We start from the raw sequence: 18,647 nt of genomic DNA on the forward strand, positions 1-18,647 counted from the left end.
CACCCAAAAGGGATCTCGGGAGTAGTAGCCCCACAGGATGGGCTGAGCCAGGTGGCACGGGGACAGGGGGCTGGACGGGCCCCACTGTGGGACTCTGGGCAGTGACACCCCCTCTCTGGGGTCCTGGAGAGCCTGGCAGCCGCAAGAAAGGGACCTCTGTGAGTTCTGGCTCTGCGGGACTGGAGGCCCTGCAGGCCGAGGCACGGCGGGGCCATGGGCATGCTGCCCGCCCTCCGCCCTGCCTGGGTGTCGTCTTTCTCCTTCCTCCTCTGGACTTTGTTTCCCAGCCCAGGTGGAGCCCGGGAGGAGGGGTGCACCTGCTTTCCCCTGGCGGGGCCCTGTCCCCTGGCAACCCGTGGGCGGGGCGGCACCCGGTGTCTCTGCGCCTGTCGCTGGCCGGCAGGGTCGGAGCCGGGCTCAGGGGCTGCTGGGGGCCAGGAGCCCGCAGGTGAGGGGATGTGGCAGGGCGGGGCGGGGGTCCTGCGTGGGGCGGGGGTGGGGCAGGGATCCCGCCGCGCAGGGACGGGCCGGGGTCCGTGGGGGGAGGGGTTCGTTTCTGGTGTAGAGGCGCACTGCCAGCTGGTACCTGTGGGGTCTTCGGGGTGCGGGGGTCCCCATTCCCCATCCCACCTCCTCCGGTTGTGCTCTCGGGGCTGGGGGCCCCGCCTTGCTCTGCACCCCTGGTGCCTCTGAGGTCTTAGGGGGTCTCTATCCTTCCCGCCTCACCCCCACCTGCGGGAGCCGAGGCTCAGTCCCGGAACCTTGCTGGGGCCTCAGTGTCTGCCCCGGCCCCCAAACCCAAGAACCTTGAGCCCCGAGCCTCCCGTGGAGGGATCTGCTTGCTCCCTGCCTGGTCCTGAGAATCCTGCAGGAACAGCCAACAGCACCAGCCAGAAACTTGGGGCGGAGACCTTGCCTGATGGGCGACACCCCCAGGAGGTCCAGGGTCAGGACACGGGGGGGGGGGGGCAGGCTTGGCCTGGGAGGGGGTTCGGCTGGGAGCCTGTGGGCCTGGGGCAGACACTCTGTTCAGGGTCCCGGGGTCTCCAGGTGTTGGAGGCTCTGCATGGGCCCGAGTGCCTGCGCCCCGCTTTGCCGTGAGACCTTGCCCTGTGTGAGCCTCCGCGCCTCCGAAGGGAGTTGTCTCCAGAGCAGGAGGCAGGTGTGTGGCTCCAGGGGCCATAAAGCCCACTGGGGTCTGGCAGTCTGGCCTCAGCGTGCGGCGGGGTGGGGCTGGGCGGCTTCCTGGAAGCGGAGGTGCCCGACTGGGACAGAGCCTCGGGCTTCAGGACCTGCCCTTCTGTCCCTACGTGACCTTGGGTGAGCACCTTCCCCCCTCTGGGCCTCAGTTCTCTCTGCTCCCGTCCCAGGGCCCTAAGAGGAGCGGCCTGGGTGCTGGCGTGGGGTGCTCTGTGCACGGCAGCTCCGGGAAGGCCGCGCCGGGGGCTCTGGGACCACTGTCCCCACTCTCCGGTTAGGAGCCCCTGGGGCCTCCCTGGGGCGAAACCCACCAGGCCTCCTTGCCCCTCCTCCGGCCCCATGTGGGTTCAGCGTCCTCCCAGCTCACACGCGGGGAGGCTGAGGTGTTGTAGGAGGGGGAGCCCGCCTGGGATCCGTGGCGGGACCAGGGTTTGAATAATAATGATATTAACAACCACCGGGAGAGCATTTAGGCGGCACCTACTGACCTACTGATACGGGGTTCAGGGCACTGACCGTGCGTGGCAGGTCTCAGCGCGGAGCCAAGCGCCGTGGGCTCTACCTACAGTCCGGGTGTGGACACGGAGGCCCACGGGGAGCAGAGGGCTTCCCAAGGACGCAAACCGGTGGGGCCCTGGGGCCTCGAGCCGGAGCCCCCGCCCCCGCCCCGCCCCAGTGGCCTCGGTGAGTCACCCGGCAGGAACCGACCAGGAACCAGCAGCGTCCGCACCGTGCTCCGCCCGACTCCCGCTCGGGAGCCCGACACCCTCCCGGCAGCTTCCTCCTCCCCGAGCTGCTGTCCTGTGTGGCCTGTAGACCCTGCTGGGTGAACGTCCACTCGCTCGCTCAGCAAACACTCCTGCGTCACCCCCTCCCATGCCTGCCCTCCCTGAGGCTATCCGGGGCCTGGGCACAGTCCCGCCCAGCCCTCAGGGTCAGCACGGGGCTCGGGGCTGGAGGGGAAGCCCTGGGGGGCAGCCAGGTCTGTGGCAGACAGGAGCCCGACTCCCACATCCTGGGCACCCGGGAGGAGCTGTGTGCGCAGAGACCACGCCTTGCGCAGCGGTCCTGATGAAATCCACGCTGTGCGCCAGACTCCGGGCTGCAGGGGAAAGGCTCGTCTGGTCCGCTAGCGGGAGAGACCTGGGCTGATGGCCTCAGGCGGGAGAAGACAAGACTCGAAGAAGCTTACCCCCTTTCAGAGATGTGCCCGCCCCTGTGAGTTCAGGGAGAACACCTCCACGGGGGGCTGTGTGCTTGTGGGGGCAGGAGCTCCGTCCCCTTGGCTGGGGTCTATGACCCAGGCCGGCTTGTCTCTAACTACTGGTTTTCCGAGAATAGTTTCGGTATTTGATACACACAAAAGCCAATGTGATGCGTGCCAGTTCCAACATCGTTCCCAGGATGGATTTCCCGGGGCTTAATGCCACTTCTCCAGCTCAGGGAGGGGCTGTGTTTTCCTTTTTAGAACCACAGGCTTTACAAGCAAGTTGGCCAAAAGACAGCCGATGTACAGAGCAGCTCTGAAAACCGAGGACGGGCACGAGGACAAGGGCTGCTTGGAGAGCTGGGAACGGCCAGTCCTTTCTCCTCGGCTGTGAAAGGGGACGCCTAGCTCGGTGCTGAGCCAGGCTGCAAATAATGCTCAGACGACAGGCTCCAAGGGCAGGGGCAATCTGGGGGGGCTCCCTGGAGGAGATGTCCTGCAGGCTGCCGGTAAGAAGGCTGTAGAGGAGTAGAAATGAAGTTGTGGGAGGAGGCAGGTCGGATGTGGGGTAGGGATGCCTATGAAGTTTGGGGGTTTGTGCGGGGCCAGACAAAGGCCTTGAGAATTGCGGGCGAGGCCGGGAGCCCCAGAGTTTTGAGAGCAGGTGCGTGACCTTGGCGGACAGGGCTCCTGGAGCTGTGCTCAGCAGAACTCCAAAGCTGGAAGGGGTGCCAGTCGCCCCTGGAGCACTGGATTGGGGTGTGGCCCAGAGGCTCCAGGCCTTCCTGGTCCAACAGGACAAGGTCCAAGGTGTTCCCTAGCCTGTCCTAACTTTATGGCACGGAGGCGGGGGACTGACTGGGCCCGGACAAAGTGTCCTTCTAAGCAGGGTAGGGGAAGGAACTGGGAGTGGGAGTCCCTGCTCCCCACCACACCTGAGTCTCAGTTTCCCCTGACATCTCTTAATGAGGGGCAGGCTGATGAACACATCCTGTCAAGAAGCCTCACAGTGTGCGTCTGGAAGAGAGGCAGAGCGTGTCCCGGCAGGGGCCCAGGGAGGCCACCTGGGGACGGCTTTGGGTCTGGCCATGGCCAGCTGGGCGGGGAGGGCAGTAGCAGGAGTGGGGCTCCCACAAACATCAGACACTCGGGGGCAGATGGGCAAGTCAGTACAGGAGTGGGATCCAGGTGTGGCTGGATCCAGGAGCTCAAACATTCCCAGTGCCCCAAGCCAGGGTGGGTGAGGGTCCTATTTTCCACGGTAATTGCCGAGGCTCAGATCAGGATTTCAGGTCTAGGACAGTTTGGGTCATATGTCCATCCCTGAGCCAATCACAGAGGCCAGAGGGCAGAGCGCTCTGATTGGCGAGGCCAGCTCATTCACCCATCCCGGAACCAATCACAGAGGCCCCTTGGCCAGGACTTTGCCCTTGAAGGGACTGGCAATCGAGCCTCTCCCCAAGAGTTCTGTCTCCTGACCTGTTGGCCCTTGTTCCTTTCTCCTTCCTCAGCGAGCCGGGAGCACTTCCGCCCCTGGGAGCCTCGGGGAGCTGAGACCCCCAGGACATGGACCGAGTGACCAGATACCCCATCTTCAGCATCGCTCGCTCACCTCGCCTAGCTGGCTTGGACCCCAGTGGGGACACCAGCTACACGTTTGAGGTGGTGGATGTGGGGCCAGAGGCCAGCGGCTGGGGCCAGGACAAGCCACAGGCGTGGCCCGCTCACCAAGAAGCCCGGCTGAATGCGACCAGGACGGGGGCATTCTCTAGCCCACGCGCCTTTGCTGGCCAGTCATCCCCGTGGACGCTCTGGCGGGAGGGTGACAAGGATGAGGAGGCGAAGGCCTGCCACCTGGACACCAGGGACGCCCAGCCTCAACGGCCAGGGGACCTGGAGCAGGAGCGCTGGGTGGTCATCCAGAGCCAGGCCCTCAGGAAGAGCAGCACGGTGGCCACGCTGCATGGCACCCCTGGCCTCCCGGACCCCAGCAGCACCCAGCCACAGACTGGGCCCCTGGAGGAGAGCGCCGTGGACAGGGAGCAGATTGACTTCCTGGCAGCCAGGCAGCAGTTTCTGAGCCTAGAGCAGGCCAGCGCCGGGGCCCCTCTGCACCCTGCAGCTCGCGTGGCCCCTGCTCGTGCTGCACCCGGTGTCGATCAGGCCCCCAGGGCCCCCGGTGGGCCGCTCCCCGTGGAGAGGGAGGTGCTCCCGCCAGAGAAGAGGGTCGGGGGCCTTCCGGCTGCATCTCCCGTGCGGGCTGCGCATGACGCAGCCTCCCCGGCCCAGGCCGGGTCCCGGCGGCTCCCCAAGGAGACCCCCATCGAGCGGGAGATCCGGCTAGCCCAGGAGCGGGAAGCGGACCTGCGAGAGCAGAGGGGGCTGCGGCGGGCGAGCAGCCAGCAGGAGCTGGTGGAGATCCCCGCGCGGCCGCTGCTGCTGACCACGGTGAGCCCGGCCGCGGCGCCACGGCGGGAGCGAGGCCGCCCGTCCCTCTACGTGCAGCGGGACTTGGCGCAGGGGACGCGGCGGGAGGAGGACCACCGGCGGCGGCAGGAGCCGGAGGCCACGCAGTCTGGGCTCCGGAGAGCCTTCAGCTCGGACTCCATCCTGGACCTGGCCTCGGCCGGCGGCGCGGCTGACCCCGGCCCCCAGGTGAGGAAGGTGAACCGCATCCCGGCGGACGCCTACCAGCCGTTCCTGCGCGCCGGGGGCCGGGCCGTCCCCGCCGGCCCCGCCGGCCCCGCCGTCCAGGCGCGCGCCCAGCCCCGCGGTCTCTCTGCGGACGAGGCCGGGGCTGCGGGGCCTCCGAGGCGGCCCCTGGAGGCCCCTGGAACGCCCCCCGGCAGGCAGCGCGAGTGCCCACGGCCGCCCCCGGGGCGCGGGCGAGCGCACGGGGCCGTCGTCCGCCGGGAGTATTTCCACCTGAGCCCGCTGCGGTTCCGGGTCCCGGATGTGCCCCCGCGGGCCGAGGGCCCCGGCGGCGGAGGCTGGGAGGCGGGGGGCACCCCTGCGCGGGGGCGGCCAAGGCCCCCGTCGTCGGAGCTGCTGGAGCGGGAGGTGGAGAGCGTCCTGCAGCGCGAGCGGGAGGCGGCGGAGGAGCGGCGCACCGCCCTGTTCCCCGAGGTGTTCTCCCCGCCCCCGGCCCACGGCGACGACCAGGACTCCCGGAGCTCCTCCGCGGCCTCGGGTGAGGACGGCGGCGCGGGCAGCGGCGGCTCTGCTCGGGCCTGGGAGGCTGGAGGGCGCGCGGGAGGGGCGCGGCGTGGGGAGTCCCGGGGGCGGGGGTCCCGTCCACTGCCCCAGCGCACTCTGCGTGCTGGTGGGGGCCGGCGCCCTGGACTCCGCGCGGAGACACCAGCTTTGGCCGGGGTCTGGGTTTGTCAGCGTGGACGCGGGTCTCTCGGTGCCGACGGTCTGGGTCTGCGTTCGTGGGCCGGGGGGGCCTGTCTGTGCACCCAGTGTCTCCTGACCGCGTCTTCTGGCCAGTCTGTTCCTTTCCCCAGCCAGCTGTCACTTTGTCTGTCGGCTCGCCTGTCTCCTGACCCAGGTCCTCGGCCAGAGACTCATTCTCCCAGGCCTTGTGCCTTCACCGGCCCAGGGACCCTCCCTGATGGCCCTTCTTCCCCTGCAGGCGTCGCGGGCAGCTACTCAGTGTCCAGGACCCACTTCTTCAGCCCCGTCCACCTGCACTCGGGCCTGGTGTGGAGGGCGGAGGCCCCCGCCGACCCGGCTCCCGAGCAGAGGAGAAGGAAGGAGCAGCAGGTGAGTCTCGAGCCCTGGCCGGCCCCCGAGGCCTGGCGGAAGTCCGGCACCCCGTTAGGACCACAGGTCGCTTGAGGGAGCCTCAGGTGTGACCTGGGTTGAAGCCGGCCTCCCTCGCTGCCCTGTGGGAGGCTGTGCCTCCGTCTCCCCTGCCTGCAAGCGCAGCAGACTGGGCACAGGGTGTCTCCGCATACGCAGGCTGCTGCCGCCAGGGGCCGCCGACATGCGGGCCCCCAGGCCAGTCTGCAGGAGGGAGATGACATGTGGCAGCATCGTCCTTCCTCAGCCCTGTGCCCGCGGCTGTGGTCTCAGGGCGGTGCCCTCCGAGGGCTGAGGCTGTGGCCTCCCTGGGAGGGATCCCTGCCCCGCGGGCAACACCACCAGCTCTAGCCCCCGCCAAGGCTCACAGCCTGGTCTCGTAGTCCGGGCTCCAGTCCCAGTCCTGCCGCTTGCTGGCGCCAGACGCCAGGCCAGCCCGCGCCCCTCTCGGAACCGCAGGCTCCGTGCTGTAAGGTACACAGCGCGGTGAGAAGGCCCCCCTGTGAGGCTGGGCACAGGGCCTGGGCACGACGGCTCAGTTGACCATGACCGTGGACCGTCTTCATCACGATGGAGACATGTGCAGAGAGAAAAGGGCTGGGAATGGGGCTTCAAGCCATCACTGAGGGGGAGTGCGTGGAGCACCGCGTTGAGTTTGGGGTGACGGCGGGCCCTCGTGGGACCGTGCCACCCAGGGGGCTCTGGGGCAGGGCGTAGGGCGCAGGCTGATGTGCGTCCCCTTCCTGCAGTATGCCAGCATCAGCGCCTCCGACCACATCGACTGGGAGGTGAGTGAGCCTCTGGGGACGAGGCCCCTGCCCTCCCGCCCCGTCTGTGCCCCCCCAGCCTTTCCTCTGCACGCGGGTGCTTCGTGGCTGCCTGGGGTGGGCTTCGCTGGGACCGGCTTTGGGGGCCGTGGGCACAGAGCGTGAGCGAACTCTGCCTGCTGCCCCTTTACCCCACAGTGAAGGCTTGGGTCAGCCGGGCGGGGGACAAAGGCATGTTCTCTGAGAGGGGCTCCTCCGAGACAGCCCGTCTGTGGATGCTGGAGTCTGTGTTTGCACCGGGTCCGGAACGCCAGACCCCGGCAGCTGAGCTGCTGTGGGCCTCAGCGTGGGTTAGCACATTCCTTGGCTTTGTTCCCAGAGGTAGAGGGTCTGAAACGGAGGAGGGGAGAGGCCTGCTTTGCCCTGCTCTAGATCCCTCCTCCAAGCTGGCGGTGGGGGAAGACTTCTGGGGGGTCGGGATCCCGACAGATACTCCGTGTCTCCTCTCACAGGTCCTAGAAGCCACGCGGGTGACCCACCACAAGAGTGCCATGGCGAGGCGCTGGGAAGCGGGCATCTATGCCAGCGAGGGACAGGACTGAGCCGGGACGGGACGCCCTTGCCCGTACCCTGCCCCATGGGCGCTGCTGGGACCGTCCCCGGACCCCCTGCCCCTCAGGACACAGGTCCCTGTTGAAACCCACCATGGGTCAACCACGGGTTCCAAGCTGCCAGTCCCCAGGGTAGCTGTGTTTTCAGATGGGGGTTTTCTTGCCATTTTTGTCTCCCTGGAGCAGCTGCTCTGTGTCCCGTCTGGGAAGCTGCGCTGAAAGTGTCCACTGTGCTTCGAAGACAGAACCCCCTGGGCCAGAAGGGGCGGACCGCAGCCCCCGGCGCCGATGCGGGTGTTCCTGCTCGTCCAAGGGCAGTGGCGCTGGTGAGGAAGGAGACCCGGGTCCTGGCCCCTCGGGGGCCGCGGGTCTGAGGGGGCAGCACCCAATCTGAGGGTCTCTGGGCCACCCACCCCTGAGCGCCAGCCCTGCAGCTCGCCCAGCAGGATGCGGGCGTCATGGAGCCCCGTGGGGGTGGCCGCGCACCTGCTGGAGGAAAGGGCCGTCTGCCCCACACCCCAGATGCCGGCGCCTGCCCGTGTGGACTGATGCCCGGGTGGGCAACCGGCCTGTCCCGACCACCCCAGCCTCAGTGACGCCCCGGCATCAGCCATGGTGCCAGCCGCGTGCGCGGGGTGGTGTGAGCCTCCCGGCGTCAGGGGACGGTGCAGGGGTGTGGCTCTGGCTCTGTGGTGCGGGGCGCAGTCCTGGGACATGGTCATTCTGGGCAAGGCTGTGGATGCCAGGGCCCGGTCCCAGCTCTGCTGCAGCCCTCTGCATGGCCTCGGGGCTCCCGGGCTTCCCTCCGCACCCAGGGAGATCGATGGGACCCGGCTCCCGGCTAGCTCCTCGCCGAAGCCTCCCGGCCCCTCCCACTACAGCTCCGCACAGCTGCTGCTGGGGAAACCGAGGCAGCTGTTTCACGAGACCCGGCTTCAGACGGCCCACGCAGGCGGGCGAGGGCCCAGATAGCCAGGCAGGAGCAGGACTGTGGTGGCCCCCCAGGGCAGGGCTGGCGGGGGGGTGCTGCTGCAGGGCAGAACAGAGACAGGCCGAGGGAGGAGGCACGGCCCCCGTCTGAGGGGGGAGGCAAGGTCCGTGTCCCCAGGGATTGCCTGGGGTTTGCGGAGGGCGTTTCACTGACCAGAGCTTCCTCTGGGACTCCTGCAACTCTGACCTGGTTCAAGAATCAGACGTGGGCCCCGTCCACCCTCAGGAAGGCAGTTTCAGGGCCTCAAACCCAGCCCTGCGATGAGTCTCCTGGCCCCCCACCAGCTCCTGCCCTATCAGCGTCCCAGGGCCAATACGGCCCGTCCCTCCATCCCCCACTCAGGATGTGACAGCCTCCCACGGCTGCTGGGACAGAGGACCTCTCACACCCATTCTCTCACAGTTTGGCGCTCTGGAGTCCAACAGCCCCGGCGTGGGCAAGGCTGGTCCCCCCGGGGCCCCAGGGAGACCCAGCTCCCGCCCTTTCCTGCCCGCGCCCCCCCTGCATCCTCCCCGCCGGCAGCGGGGGGTCTGCCCGGCTCTGGGACCCCCACCCTCTGCCACCCTCTCGTGAGAATCTGGTGAGGACGCCGGCCTCCCTGGGAACCCACGGTCACTCCCACCTCGGGGCAGTGACAAAGTCCCCTCTGCCGCAGGAGGTGGCATGTCCCAGGACCAGGATAGGGACGTCTATGGGACTGTTATTCTGCACACTACACAGTCTCCTGGTCGCCCTCTTCAGCTAACCTTCCTTTGCCTCTGCTCAGGGCTGCCCAGGACTGTTGCACAGGTCGTGTACAAGGCACCCAGCTGAGGTGCAGCGGGTCTGGGCTCCCCTGCGGCCCCTTCTGTCACCCCTCCCAATCCTGCCACACTTCTTTGCATATGGGCCGTGTCCCCGAGGGACACATTCATGAGTCATCTGGGTCAGAAGACATCCCCCCCCCCCAAGGACAATGCCCTTGTCCCAGCATTGAGACCGTCCCATGATGGGACCAGCTCTTGTGGTCTCAGTAGACTGTCCTTGGGGCTCAGAATGCCTCTAGCCCTGTGGCCTGTGAAGGTTCCCCCAAAACACAGAGCGACGGCAGCACAGTGACGTCCTCCCTCAACTTCGTCTTCCTCTGTCTCTCTCCCCCCCCCACACTCCTCTCTGTCCTTGAGCCCTGATCTGTCTGGGGGGGGCTGCGGCAGCCCTCAGACACAGGAAGCAGCTTCCCCAGCTTGAGTCTGAAAGCGGCCCTTGTGGCCTGGCCCTACTGCCTGGGGGAGAAGGGGCCGGCAGGTCACATCCACAGGGCCACCCCCTGTCACCCAAACCGGGCCTGAGGCACAGGTTCTTGGGGCCACGTGACACCCACCCCCGGGCCCCCCAGTTCTGGCCTCTGCAACCTGCGCGGCTCTGTCGTGTGCCCGTCTGTCCCCTAAGGGTCTCAGTCGGGGGCACGTGGTCCGGAGCCCCTGGGCCCATGCCATTCGAGGCGCTGGGTCTGTTCTGGCCGCTGGGGCGCCCGCTGGCTGCCCGACCCCAGGGCAGGGGTTGCGGAGCAGACCAGACACGGCCCGCTCCCCCAACCAGGAGCAAGGGACAGTGTTTCCTGCACCCCACCCCGGCCACCAGGTGGAGGGAAGACTTGCGAGTCCCATGGGCACATGATGGCCACGTCCCCTCCCACCCTGCCCCCTGCCAGGGTGCCAGGGCCACCTGTGAGGGTCCCTGGATGTGGACGGGGAGCAGACAGACCAGTCACAGGAGCACAAGGCAGTCCTTTACGTGTTCAGTCTGACAAGTCACCTTTACGCCACCAACAAGTTCCTCAAGAAATGAAACATAGAACGACCATGTGACCCAGTGATTCCAGTACTGGGTGGGTCCCCAGGAGAGCTGGACTCAGGGACCGGGAGAGACACGTGCCCACCTGGGCTCTCGCTGGCACGAGTCACAGCAGCCTAAAGGGAGAGCACCCGGCGTCCGTCCACAGATGGACACACACGGCGCCGTCGTCCCCAGGCGGGAACACGGTCCAGCCTTGGAGGGAGGGACCCTGACCCCTGCCACGATGTGGAGGGACCCCGAGGACACGGGGCTCAGCGACAGGAACCAGACCCAGAAGGCCTGTCCCGCAGGACCCCACTCCCAGAAGGGCCCCAGAGGAGTCCCGTCCGCAGGGACAGGAGGGGGTGGGACCGGGGCTGCGGCAGGGGTGGGAAGTCCCTTTGTGGGGACAGTCTCCGTGTGGGGACACGGAAAGTTCTGGAGACGGAGGGTGGGGGAGTGTGTGCTTCACAGCACGGAGCTGTGCGCTTAGAAATAGTTAAACTAAAAAATTTTGTATTATGGGTGTTTTACAAAGATTTTTAAAAAGTGAAAGCAACAGTGCTTCCTTAGAAGTGAGCAGAGGCCCTTGGGGACCGCCCAGAGGAGCCTACAATTTGCTTAACAAATTAGAAGTACCCTAAAACGTGCGATGCCCCCCGGATTCTTGATGGCGCAGGCAGTGGTGAGGCCGGGTGGGATGTCCCTCAACTCCGCGTGCCCTCCCGCCAGGCCTCCCGTCCCCAACGGGTCTGCGCTGAGCGGCTGCCCGAGACTTAGGAGGATCTCAGAGGAGGGAACGACCCCAGAGCAGGCTCCGGGGCGAGGGAGGCCGGAGTGGGGCTGACCCTGGCGCGCGGCCCTCGGAGACCCTGTGTCTGCGTGTCCCTGGCACCCGCATTCTTCTGCGCAAGGGACGGATGTCCTTTCCCGAGGTTCACGATCCAGGAAGGGAGGAGCGTTCTCTCCCGGGCCCTTAGAGAGGCTGAGATGCAGGCCAGGTTCCCCGCGGGGCTCCCCGATCCCGTCCTGTGCGCTCGGGGGACGCACACTCTTGCAGGCCTGCGTGGAGGAGGAAGGCCCAGGAGCCAGGCTGCCCTCCCCACTCCCCTGTGCGCTCGCCCAGCGGACCGGCACACGCGGTGCCCCCACCCCGGCCCACTTGGGAGCCCGCACCGAGGCCACGCGCCCTGCCCTGGGTCCGGCAGCCAGGCAGGGCCAGGCCCGGGGGCGCGCGCCCCCTCATGCGTGTGGAGGCGGGGCTGCTGTTGGCCGGGGCAAGTAAAGTTCAGGCTCCTCAGCCAAACTTGGTTTCAGGCCAACAACGAGGGACGACTTTTGTGCCATGCAGTGTTTGGGACCTACTATCGCTATAAAAAAACTCCGCTCATCCTTCACCCGCAGTTCAAACTTACTGTGTGCTTTTATTTGCTAAATCTGGCCACATCCTCCTTCCCCTGGGTCGTCTGGGGAGCAGCAGGGGGCTGGGGGCGAGGCCGGTTGGAAGCGGAAAGGGGCTCCTCTGGAAATGCAGTTAGGATGTGTCAGGCCTAACTTAGAAACCAGACGCGGACTATTACAAAGAAGGGCCTTTTGGCAAACGGACGGTCTGAGCTAAATTTGCGTACGCTTAGTGGCTTGCCAGGACACCCGTGTGTTTTCTCAGGGTGTCTGGGGATCGGTGGTGGCCCGGCCCAGCGGGTCAGTGCCCCGGCTCCGGGTCCCATGAGTCTGTGGGCAGGTGTCCCCTGGCGGCCTGCGCAGCCAGAGGCTCAGCCAGGGAAGGACGGGCTTCCAAGCCCCTTCAGGCGTTGGTAGAATTTTGTTCCTGCTCTGGGGGCACAGGGTCTCCGTTTTCTGGCCGGCTGCCCCCGAGCACCTGTCACACGGTGAGCTGTTGGTGGCCCGGCTGTTCCCTCCTCTCTGGCCTGTTTAGAGTCCTCTGGATTAGGGCCGGCCCACCAGCGTGACCTCCCTCTTGAGGGAGTCCAAGCTGACTGATTTGGAGACCCCGGTTACATCAGAGAAGCCCTCCACCTTGACCAAATCTCACCCATGCTCAAGGAGCTACACTGTGGGGGGTGGGGGACGGAACTCTGGGGACACCTCGGAATCCTGGTCGTCTTGGGACAACCCGAGGTGGGCTCTGCCGGCAGAAACTGGGCTCAGACCTCAGCCCCCGGCCCTACTCACCAGGTCAGCGTAAGTCACCCACCCGCTTCCCCTCTCCCAGACTCAGTCTCCCTGGGAGAAAGGGGGCGGCCCGCGGCTCGTGGTCAGACGCAGTGCAGCGGGGAAGACGTCCTCGCCCTCGGGTTCTCAGCGCAGCAGCTGGAAGGCTGCGGTCGGGCCTCAGACCCCTCTCACCCCCTGTCGGTGGCTTACGTTGGAAGATGCTTTCAAAGAATTTGCCAAATTTAAAAATCAGGACATTTTTTCTTAGAGCCCGGAGTTCTCCCTTGTTTTCAGAAATCCCTGTTCTTGGGCCAGGGCAGACTGGGTTTTAGGGAGCCACGCTGGACCTGGGCCTGTGTCTCGTGGCGAGGAGCGAGCTAAAGGCCCCAGGGGCGCCCGGCACCTGGAGCCAGCATAGAAGGCCATGGGGGACCCGGCGTCTGTCCAGCAGGACCCAAGTCACAGGAAGACCCGGCCTTTCACCTGAAGCCGCTGGCAAGCTGCCTGCTCCCCACTCTGCAAAGGTGGCCATGGGTTACCTGGGCCCCAAATTCACATGCACGTGTGACTTTCCACGGAAGCTTTGGGGAGTATGACTCGCGGCATTCTGACTGGGCAGCCACAGGCAGGAGTCTCTGCTCCCCGGCGTGCTGATCTGTGACACGGGCCAGTCCCTGGGGTTTGCAGTGCCCGCGGGATGTCCCAACACGGAGTATGTGTGGCCCGTGGCCCGGGTGGCTGGTGGCCACGGCGTGGCCGGATGCTGAACGTGCGTATGGTGCGGGCTGCTCTGTGCGTCACTCTGCTGTTGGGGGCACGGCTGTGTTTCCCGGGGTGGCTCACAACACCGGAGAGCTGTGCTCCGGTGGCTCTGGAGGCCGCAGGCCTGTGCCCCAAATCCCCCCTTCCCGCCAGTCAGGATTCGTGGGGGCGCACAGGGCTCGCCAGGACAACCCGGGAAAGCTGCCCTGCCTCAAGGCCCGTAGGCACATCCACAAAGACACTTGCTAAATCAAGTAACATTTGCCATTTCCTGCGACGGGGGCCGGTCGTCAGCCTGTGACTGTGTGTGAACGGCTTCCCGACTAAGCTGTGTGAGAACACGCGGCATCCAGATCAGCTCGGGAAGCTCCTTCCACACCCCCAGAATGAGCGTCCCCAGTGACAAGAAAGCCTGCATCTCCAGAGCCTGAAATATGGGTGGGTCTTGTCACCAGGGACCTCTTAGCTTTGGTGAAGGTCAGTATCTCATTTAATGCCACCGAGGCTGCCTGAAGCATCAGATGACTCACAGAGGGTCACAGAACTGGTCAGCGGGACTTGGGGCTGATGCTGATGCTGGATTCGGCCACAGCCAAAGGGTCTTCAATCCGAAGCAAACTCAACCCACAGGCTTTGACACAACAAGAATTTACAGTCAGAGTCAAGGTAGGCCTTCAGGCTCAGCTGGTTCTAGGACCCAGACCTGCTCTTTGGGTTTCCCTTCACTGTTGAGAGCACCAGCTTCAAGTCCCAGGTCTGCCTGGAACCCCCGAATGATCATGGGCAAGGCGCATGTCTTCTCTCAGCCTGGGGTGACACATTTTGAGGGTTACCAGCCATCGGGTCATACAGTCAGTGCTGAACAATGTTGGCTCTCGGCTCTTACATTGACCAAGTAAATAAACGAATCCTCACCCCGCAGTCAGAGACTCACCTACAACCTTCGTGGTCGGAGGCTGAGGGAGCAAATGCACGCTGCCACCAGAGGGCGGCAAGACATAACCGGTGCGGCGGTGGCGCTCGCCCTCTCCCTGGAGGAGCCGGTCTGCGGCAGCTTTCAAGTTCCCGCTCCTTAAGAGCCCCTGACCCTGCAGATGGGGCAAAGTTGTCCCAGTCCCACAAAGTGCCCCAGGCTGGTAGAGACATCAAAGAGAGGAGTGGTGGCAGACAGAGCCTGACCAGCTGTTTCAGAGGACAACACGCCCTTTGTACACGTTTCTCTGTATCTAAAAACCTTTCGACGGATTTTTTTTAGAACACTGAGTAGTTCAAAAAAAAAAAAAAAAAAGGAAAGTAGTTGTGTTAAAACAGCAGTATTTTAGTTATATATATGTAACTTCCTTGTCATTTAAACTCCAAACGGAACGTATAATTTTGTTCCCAGTCCTGCCCCTGTGAACGGCATTTCCTGCGCTGGCTTCCTGCTTGGGGTCTGGGGAGCCCCTCCGTAGAGTGCACCGGGAGAACAGCCTTTGGCAAGGGCAGGGAATTCCAGGGGCTCATTGGAAGATCCTGTGGGGTTCGGAGGGAGGCAGAGCGGGGCAGGGGAGCGTCTGGTGGGGGCTTCCACCGGCCCCCCCAGCAGCCCTTCTGCCCCTCACGTTCCCCACTAGCCCTCCCTCTTCCCTGTCCCCCCAAGCCTGTGTTGCTGTACCTGCGTCCGTCCCCCACTTCCCATCTATCCCTCTGGCCCTCCCCCTGCCCCGTTGCCCTTTCTTCCCCCCACCAGCCCCCTATCCCCCTCCATCTCCCCCTCCATCCCGCACCGCCCCCCTCCATCCCCCTCCATCCCCCTCCATCTCCCCTCCATCTCCCCACCGCCCTCCCTCCATCTCCCTTTCGTCTCCATCTCCTTCCCTTACTCACCCCCACCTTCGTCCTCCTCCCCCCTCCTCCAGGACAGTGCAGTCCCCTCCCCCCTCGTCTCCCTCCACCACCCGTGGCCAGTCCCCCTGCTGCTGCCAGAGGGCACACCGAGTGGGGCTGGTCCCTGCTCTGCCCGAAACCCTGCGGGGCTCCCTGGTGCCTCCGGGCAGGGTCCCCAGTCCTAACCCCCGTCACCTCCTCCCTCTCTGCCCCTCACTCGTTCTGCTGCAACCAACAGCCTCCGGTTCCTCCTCCCACGAGGCAGGTCCAGCCCAGGGCCTTCGCACGTGCTGTGCCCTCCCCACACACTCTGCCCCAAATGTCCCTCCAGCACGTTCCCTCCACCTGCCCACGTGTCTGCTCCCTCCCCCTCACCACACAGTAGCTGCTCAGTAAGTTCTGGTTGAATAAAGGGGCACCTGTGAGGCTCTCATCCCACGAAGACCCGGGCCCAGAAAGCCCCCGGCCCCCGTGGATGCAGGCGGCTCGGGCTGTGCAGGGCCTGCTGGGCTAGCCCTCGGGCTGCAGACGGCCACCAGGCTGCTCTCGGGCACACAGGGCTCCCTCTGCCCCGACCTCGGGAGGTAAAACGAAGTCACCTCACAGGGCCCCGGCCCGGGCCCACCGCACAGTGGCTGCTAATACATTTTTACCGGGTGAAGCAATGGGGTAGGGTCCCTCCAGCAGCCCCGTCCTTGGGCTCCGCACACGGACAGGGGATGAGTCCTTGGTGCTGTTTCCAGGGCTGGGGGGCAGATCCCTGGCCCCCGACCCTGCAGGCATCCAGGGCCACCTGGCTGGAGCCTGGAATCACCCTCGCGTGGGAGAAGCGGCTGGACCCGGCTATGTCCCGGCTGTGGACCCGGGCTGTGGCCCGTCACGGGACAGTAGAGCTCGCCAGGCGATGCCAGCAGTGACAAGAGCAGACACCGGCCAGCCCCGAGTCGCCGCGGCCGGCGCCCAGCCCCACGGTCTGACGCTGCCAGCAGCCACCTCCATTGGCCCTGCCTTTACACGTGCGAAGATCGGCGTGACATCAAAGCATCCAGTAGCCGTTGTGAAGTGTGCGGTCTGGGGGCCGACCGGACAGTCCCGAGGCTCCGCAGACATCACCTCCATCAACGTCCGGAACATTCCGGAGAGAAACGCTGTGCCCATTAGCGGTCACCCCCCCTCCCCCCTCCTCCTCAGCCCCAGGTAACGCGTATTTGCTCTCTGTCTCTATGAATTTGCCTGTTTTAGGGATCTCAGATAAATGGGGTCACACACCCCATGGCCCTTTGAGTTTTAGGCCCATTTTCTTAAATTAGGTTGAGTTTTGTCATTGATTTGTGGGTGTTCTTTACATATTCTAGACCCTCGTCCTTTGTTGGATTATGCACTGCAAGTGTTTTCTCCTAGTCTGTGCTTTGCCTTCTGACTTTCCTGACGGTTTATTTGGACAGACCAAGTCGTTTAAAGTAAAAGGTTGCAGTTTTAATTAGAAATAAATTTTACCGGCAAGGAAGCTCACATATGAGTCACTGGGAAGCCAGTCTGCCAACCGCGGCTTCAGGTTTTCCACACGGAGGGCAGAGGCAAAGAGCTCGGCTCCGTCCGCAGACAGCGACCGGGGCTGCCAGAGCCCGGTTCCCGACTGTCTGGGCCGCGGGGGGCTGAGCCGCTGCTCAGCGCTCCTGCCCCGCAGCGGGCAGACGTCCGCCAGCCCGGCCCTCGTTCCTCGGCGTTTCTTAGCGGGTCTGCAGGTTCGGCATGAGACTCCCCGTTTGAAATGACAAAACCTCATTTCCTGCCAAGGCGAGTGGAAAAGGCCGGGGACGCGGAGGCCACTGTTTACGTCTCGTCCACTCTGGCTGGTCAGGCACTGGTATAACCACGTGGTGTGGAACGCGAGCGGGGCCGGGTCTTCTCCGCTCTTGCCCTGGGGACAGTCACGGCCCAGCCTGTGTGGGCGTCAACGCGTCGGTCTCCTGACCTGCCTCCAGGTGTGTGCCCCGGAGAACTCGAGGCAGGAAAACCCTAGCTGACCGTTCACCACAGCGGAAGAGGCAGACAAACCCAGCGTCCGTCTGTCTGTCGATGGCCGACGGCCTCCACCGCGCGGGAGCGTCCCCGGCCCCGGCAGGACCGAGGCCCCCACGTGCCGCCCCAGGGACAGACCCCGAGCCCACGACGTGCAGGGAGGGGACCAGACACAGGAGGCCACTCGGGGTGCGACGCGCCCAGACCAGGCTCCTCCGCGCACGGGAAGGGGCTCGTGGGGGCCAGGAAAGGGGAGGCGAGGGAGGGGCTGGCTGATGGCTGGCAGGGACGGGCCGGGGCTGCCGTTGGGGAGACGGAATGTCCGGGACTAGACAGAGGGCAAGGTCACACGATATAGTCAATGCACCAAACGCCGTGGGATTGTTCACTTAAAATGGTTAATTCTACATTATGTGAATTTCCCCCCAAGTTAGGGAAACACAGGAATGGTGCTCGGGGCCACGCTGACGGCCACGGCCTGGGACCGACCAGCGTGCGGCTCCGGGCTGGGCGGACTGAGGGCCGTGGGAACGGACGCAGACCCCACGCGGGAGCGGCGGCCCCTCCTGCGCGCCAGGACTGGCCTGATTCTCCCACTTCCCAAGAACGGTCTCATGTCAACCAGCGTCCTGAGGTTGGCGGGCTTGCGCCCAGGCCTGGCGGATGTTACCTGCCAGGAGGAGCTCCGGGGCTCGCGGAAAAGGCTTCGGCACCTGCGCTGCCCACCGGCAGACCCCGAGGTCAAGGGCTCCCTGTGGACCTGGCCCCTGAGCTCTGTAAGGGGCCGCCCACGCCCGCATTTTAGAGATACTGTCAGTATCCGGGCAGTAAAACAGCTCCCACCATCACTGCCCCTCCCCGGGACCCCTCCGCGGGACCCCTGCCCAGTGACCCCTCCCCAGGATCCCTCTGCAGGACCCCTGCCCAGTGACTCCCTCCGCAGGACCCCTGCCCGGTGACCCCTCCGCGGGCAGCCCGTGTCTCCCAGAGTGGCCCACTCACCCCCTGCTGGGCTCTGGGACACTCAGCAGCAGGGGCTGTGGGGCCTGGTGGCATCCCACCGGGGACCTCGGGACTCAGGGCAGCGTGCAGAGGGCACGACAGGGTCACGCGTGCCGGGTGGGGGTGCCAAGAGAACACCAGACTCGATAACCTGATGAGCAGCGACCCATGCAGGCTGGCAAAGGCTCTGGACAGGTCCAGTCCTTTTGGAAGCGGAGGATTTGGGGCAAACCGTCAGACTCCAGCCGCCGCCCGAGTGGTCGGGGAAGCCTCTGTCCTCTGACCTCCAAGCAGAAGGGACACTGGGAGCTGCCCGACCCCGCCGCCCGACCCCACCACTCTCGCTGGCGCCCGCAGGGAGGGCTTGGGTCTGGCTGGCCACCCTCCTGCCCTGGTGCTGTCCGGTTTGTGGTGCGACTTCAGCT

At 65.3% G+C, this 18,647-nt stretch overlaps 1 protein-coding gene across 3 annotated transcripts; it reads left to right on the forward strand.

The window, feature by feature from the left end:
• Positions 1 to 318: 318 nt before the first annotated feature.
• Positions 319 to 11,792, forward strand: LOC123933130 (mitotic spindle positioning). 3 transcript variants are annotated; one of them, XM_045992093.1, is made up of 5 exons: positions 319 to 448; positions 3,919 to 5,597; positions 6,042 to 6,172; positions 6,961 to 6,999; positions 7,491 to 11,792. In XM_045992093.1, the coding sequence occupies exons 2-5, from the start codon at positions 3,974 to 3,976 to the stop codon at positions 7,578 to 7,580; spliced, it is 1,884 nt and encodes a 627-aa protein (XP_045848049.1). In that variant the 5' UTR covers positions 319 to 448; positions 3,919 to 3,973; the 3' UTR covers positions 7,581 to 11,792. The 3 variants fall into 3 exon arrangements, with proteins under 3 accessions (XP_045848049.1, XP_045848051.1, XP_045848050.1); XM_045992095.1 differs by lacking the exon at positions 319 to 448 and adding an exon at positions 2,232 to 2,418; XM_045992094.1 differs by lacking the exon at positions 319 to 448 and adding an exon at positions 2,687 to 2,916.
• Positions 11,793 to 18,647: the final 6,855 nt, after the last annotated feature.

The sequence above is a fragment of the Meles meles genome, chromosome 20, assembly GCF_922984935.1.
Source record: "Meles meles chromosome 20, mMelMel3.1 paternal haplotype, whole genome shotgun sequence".
Lineage (NCBI taxonomy): Eukaryota > Metazoa > Chordata > Mammalia > Carnivora > Mustelidae > Meles > Meles meles.

Coding starts and splice junctions, on each gene's coding strand:
- LOC123933130 (XM_045992093.1), top strand. CDS start 3,974: ATGGACCGAGTGACCAGATACCCCATCTTCAGCATCGCTCGCTCACCT. Junction 5,598..6,041: donor GAGCTCCTCCGCGGCCTCGG/GTGAGGACGGCG, acceptor CTTCCCCTGCAG/GCGTCGCGGGCAGCTACTCA. Junction 7,000..7,490: donor CCGACCACATCGACTGGGAG/GTGAGTGAGCCT, acceptor CTCCTCTCACAG/GTCCTAGAAGCCACGCGGGT.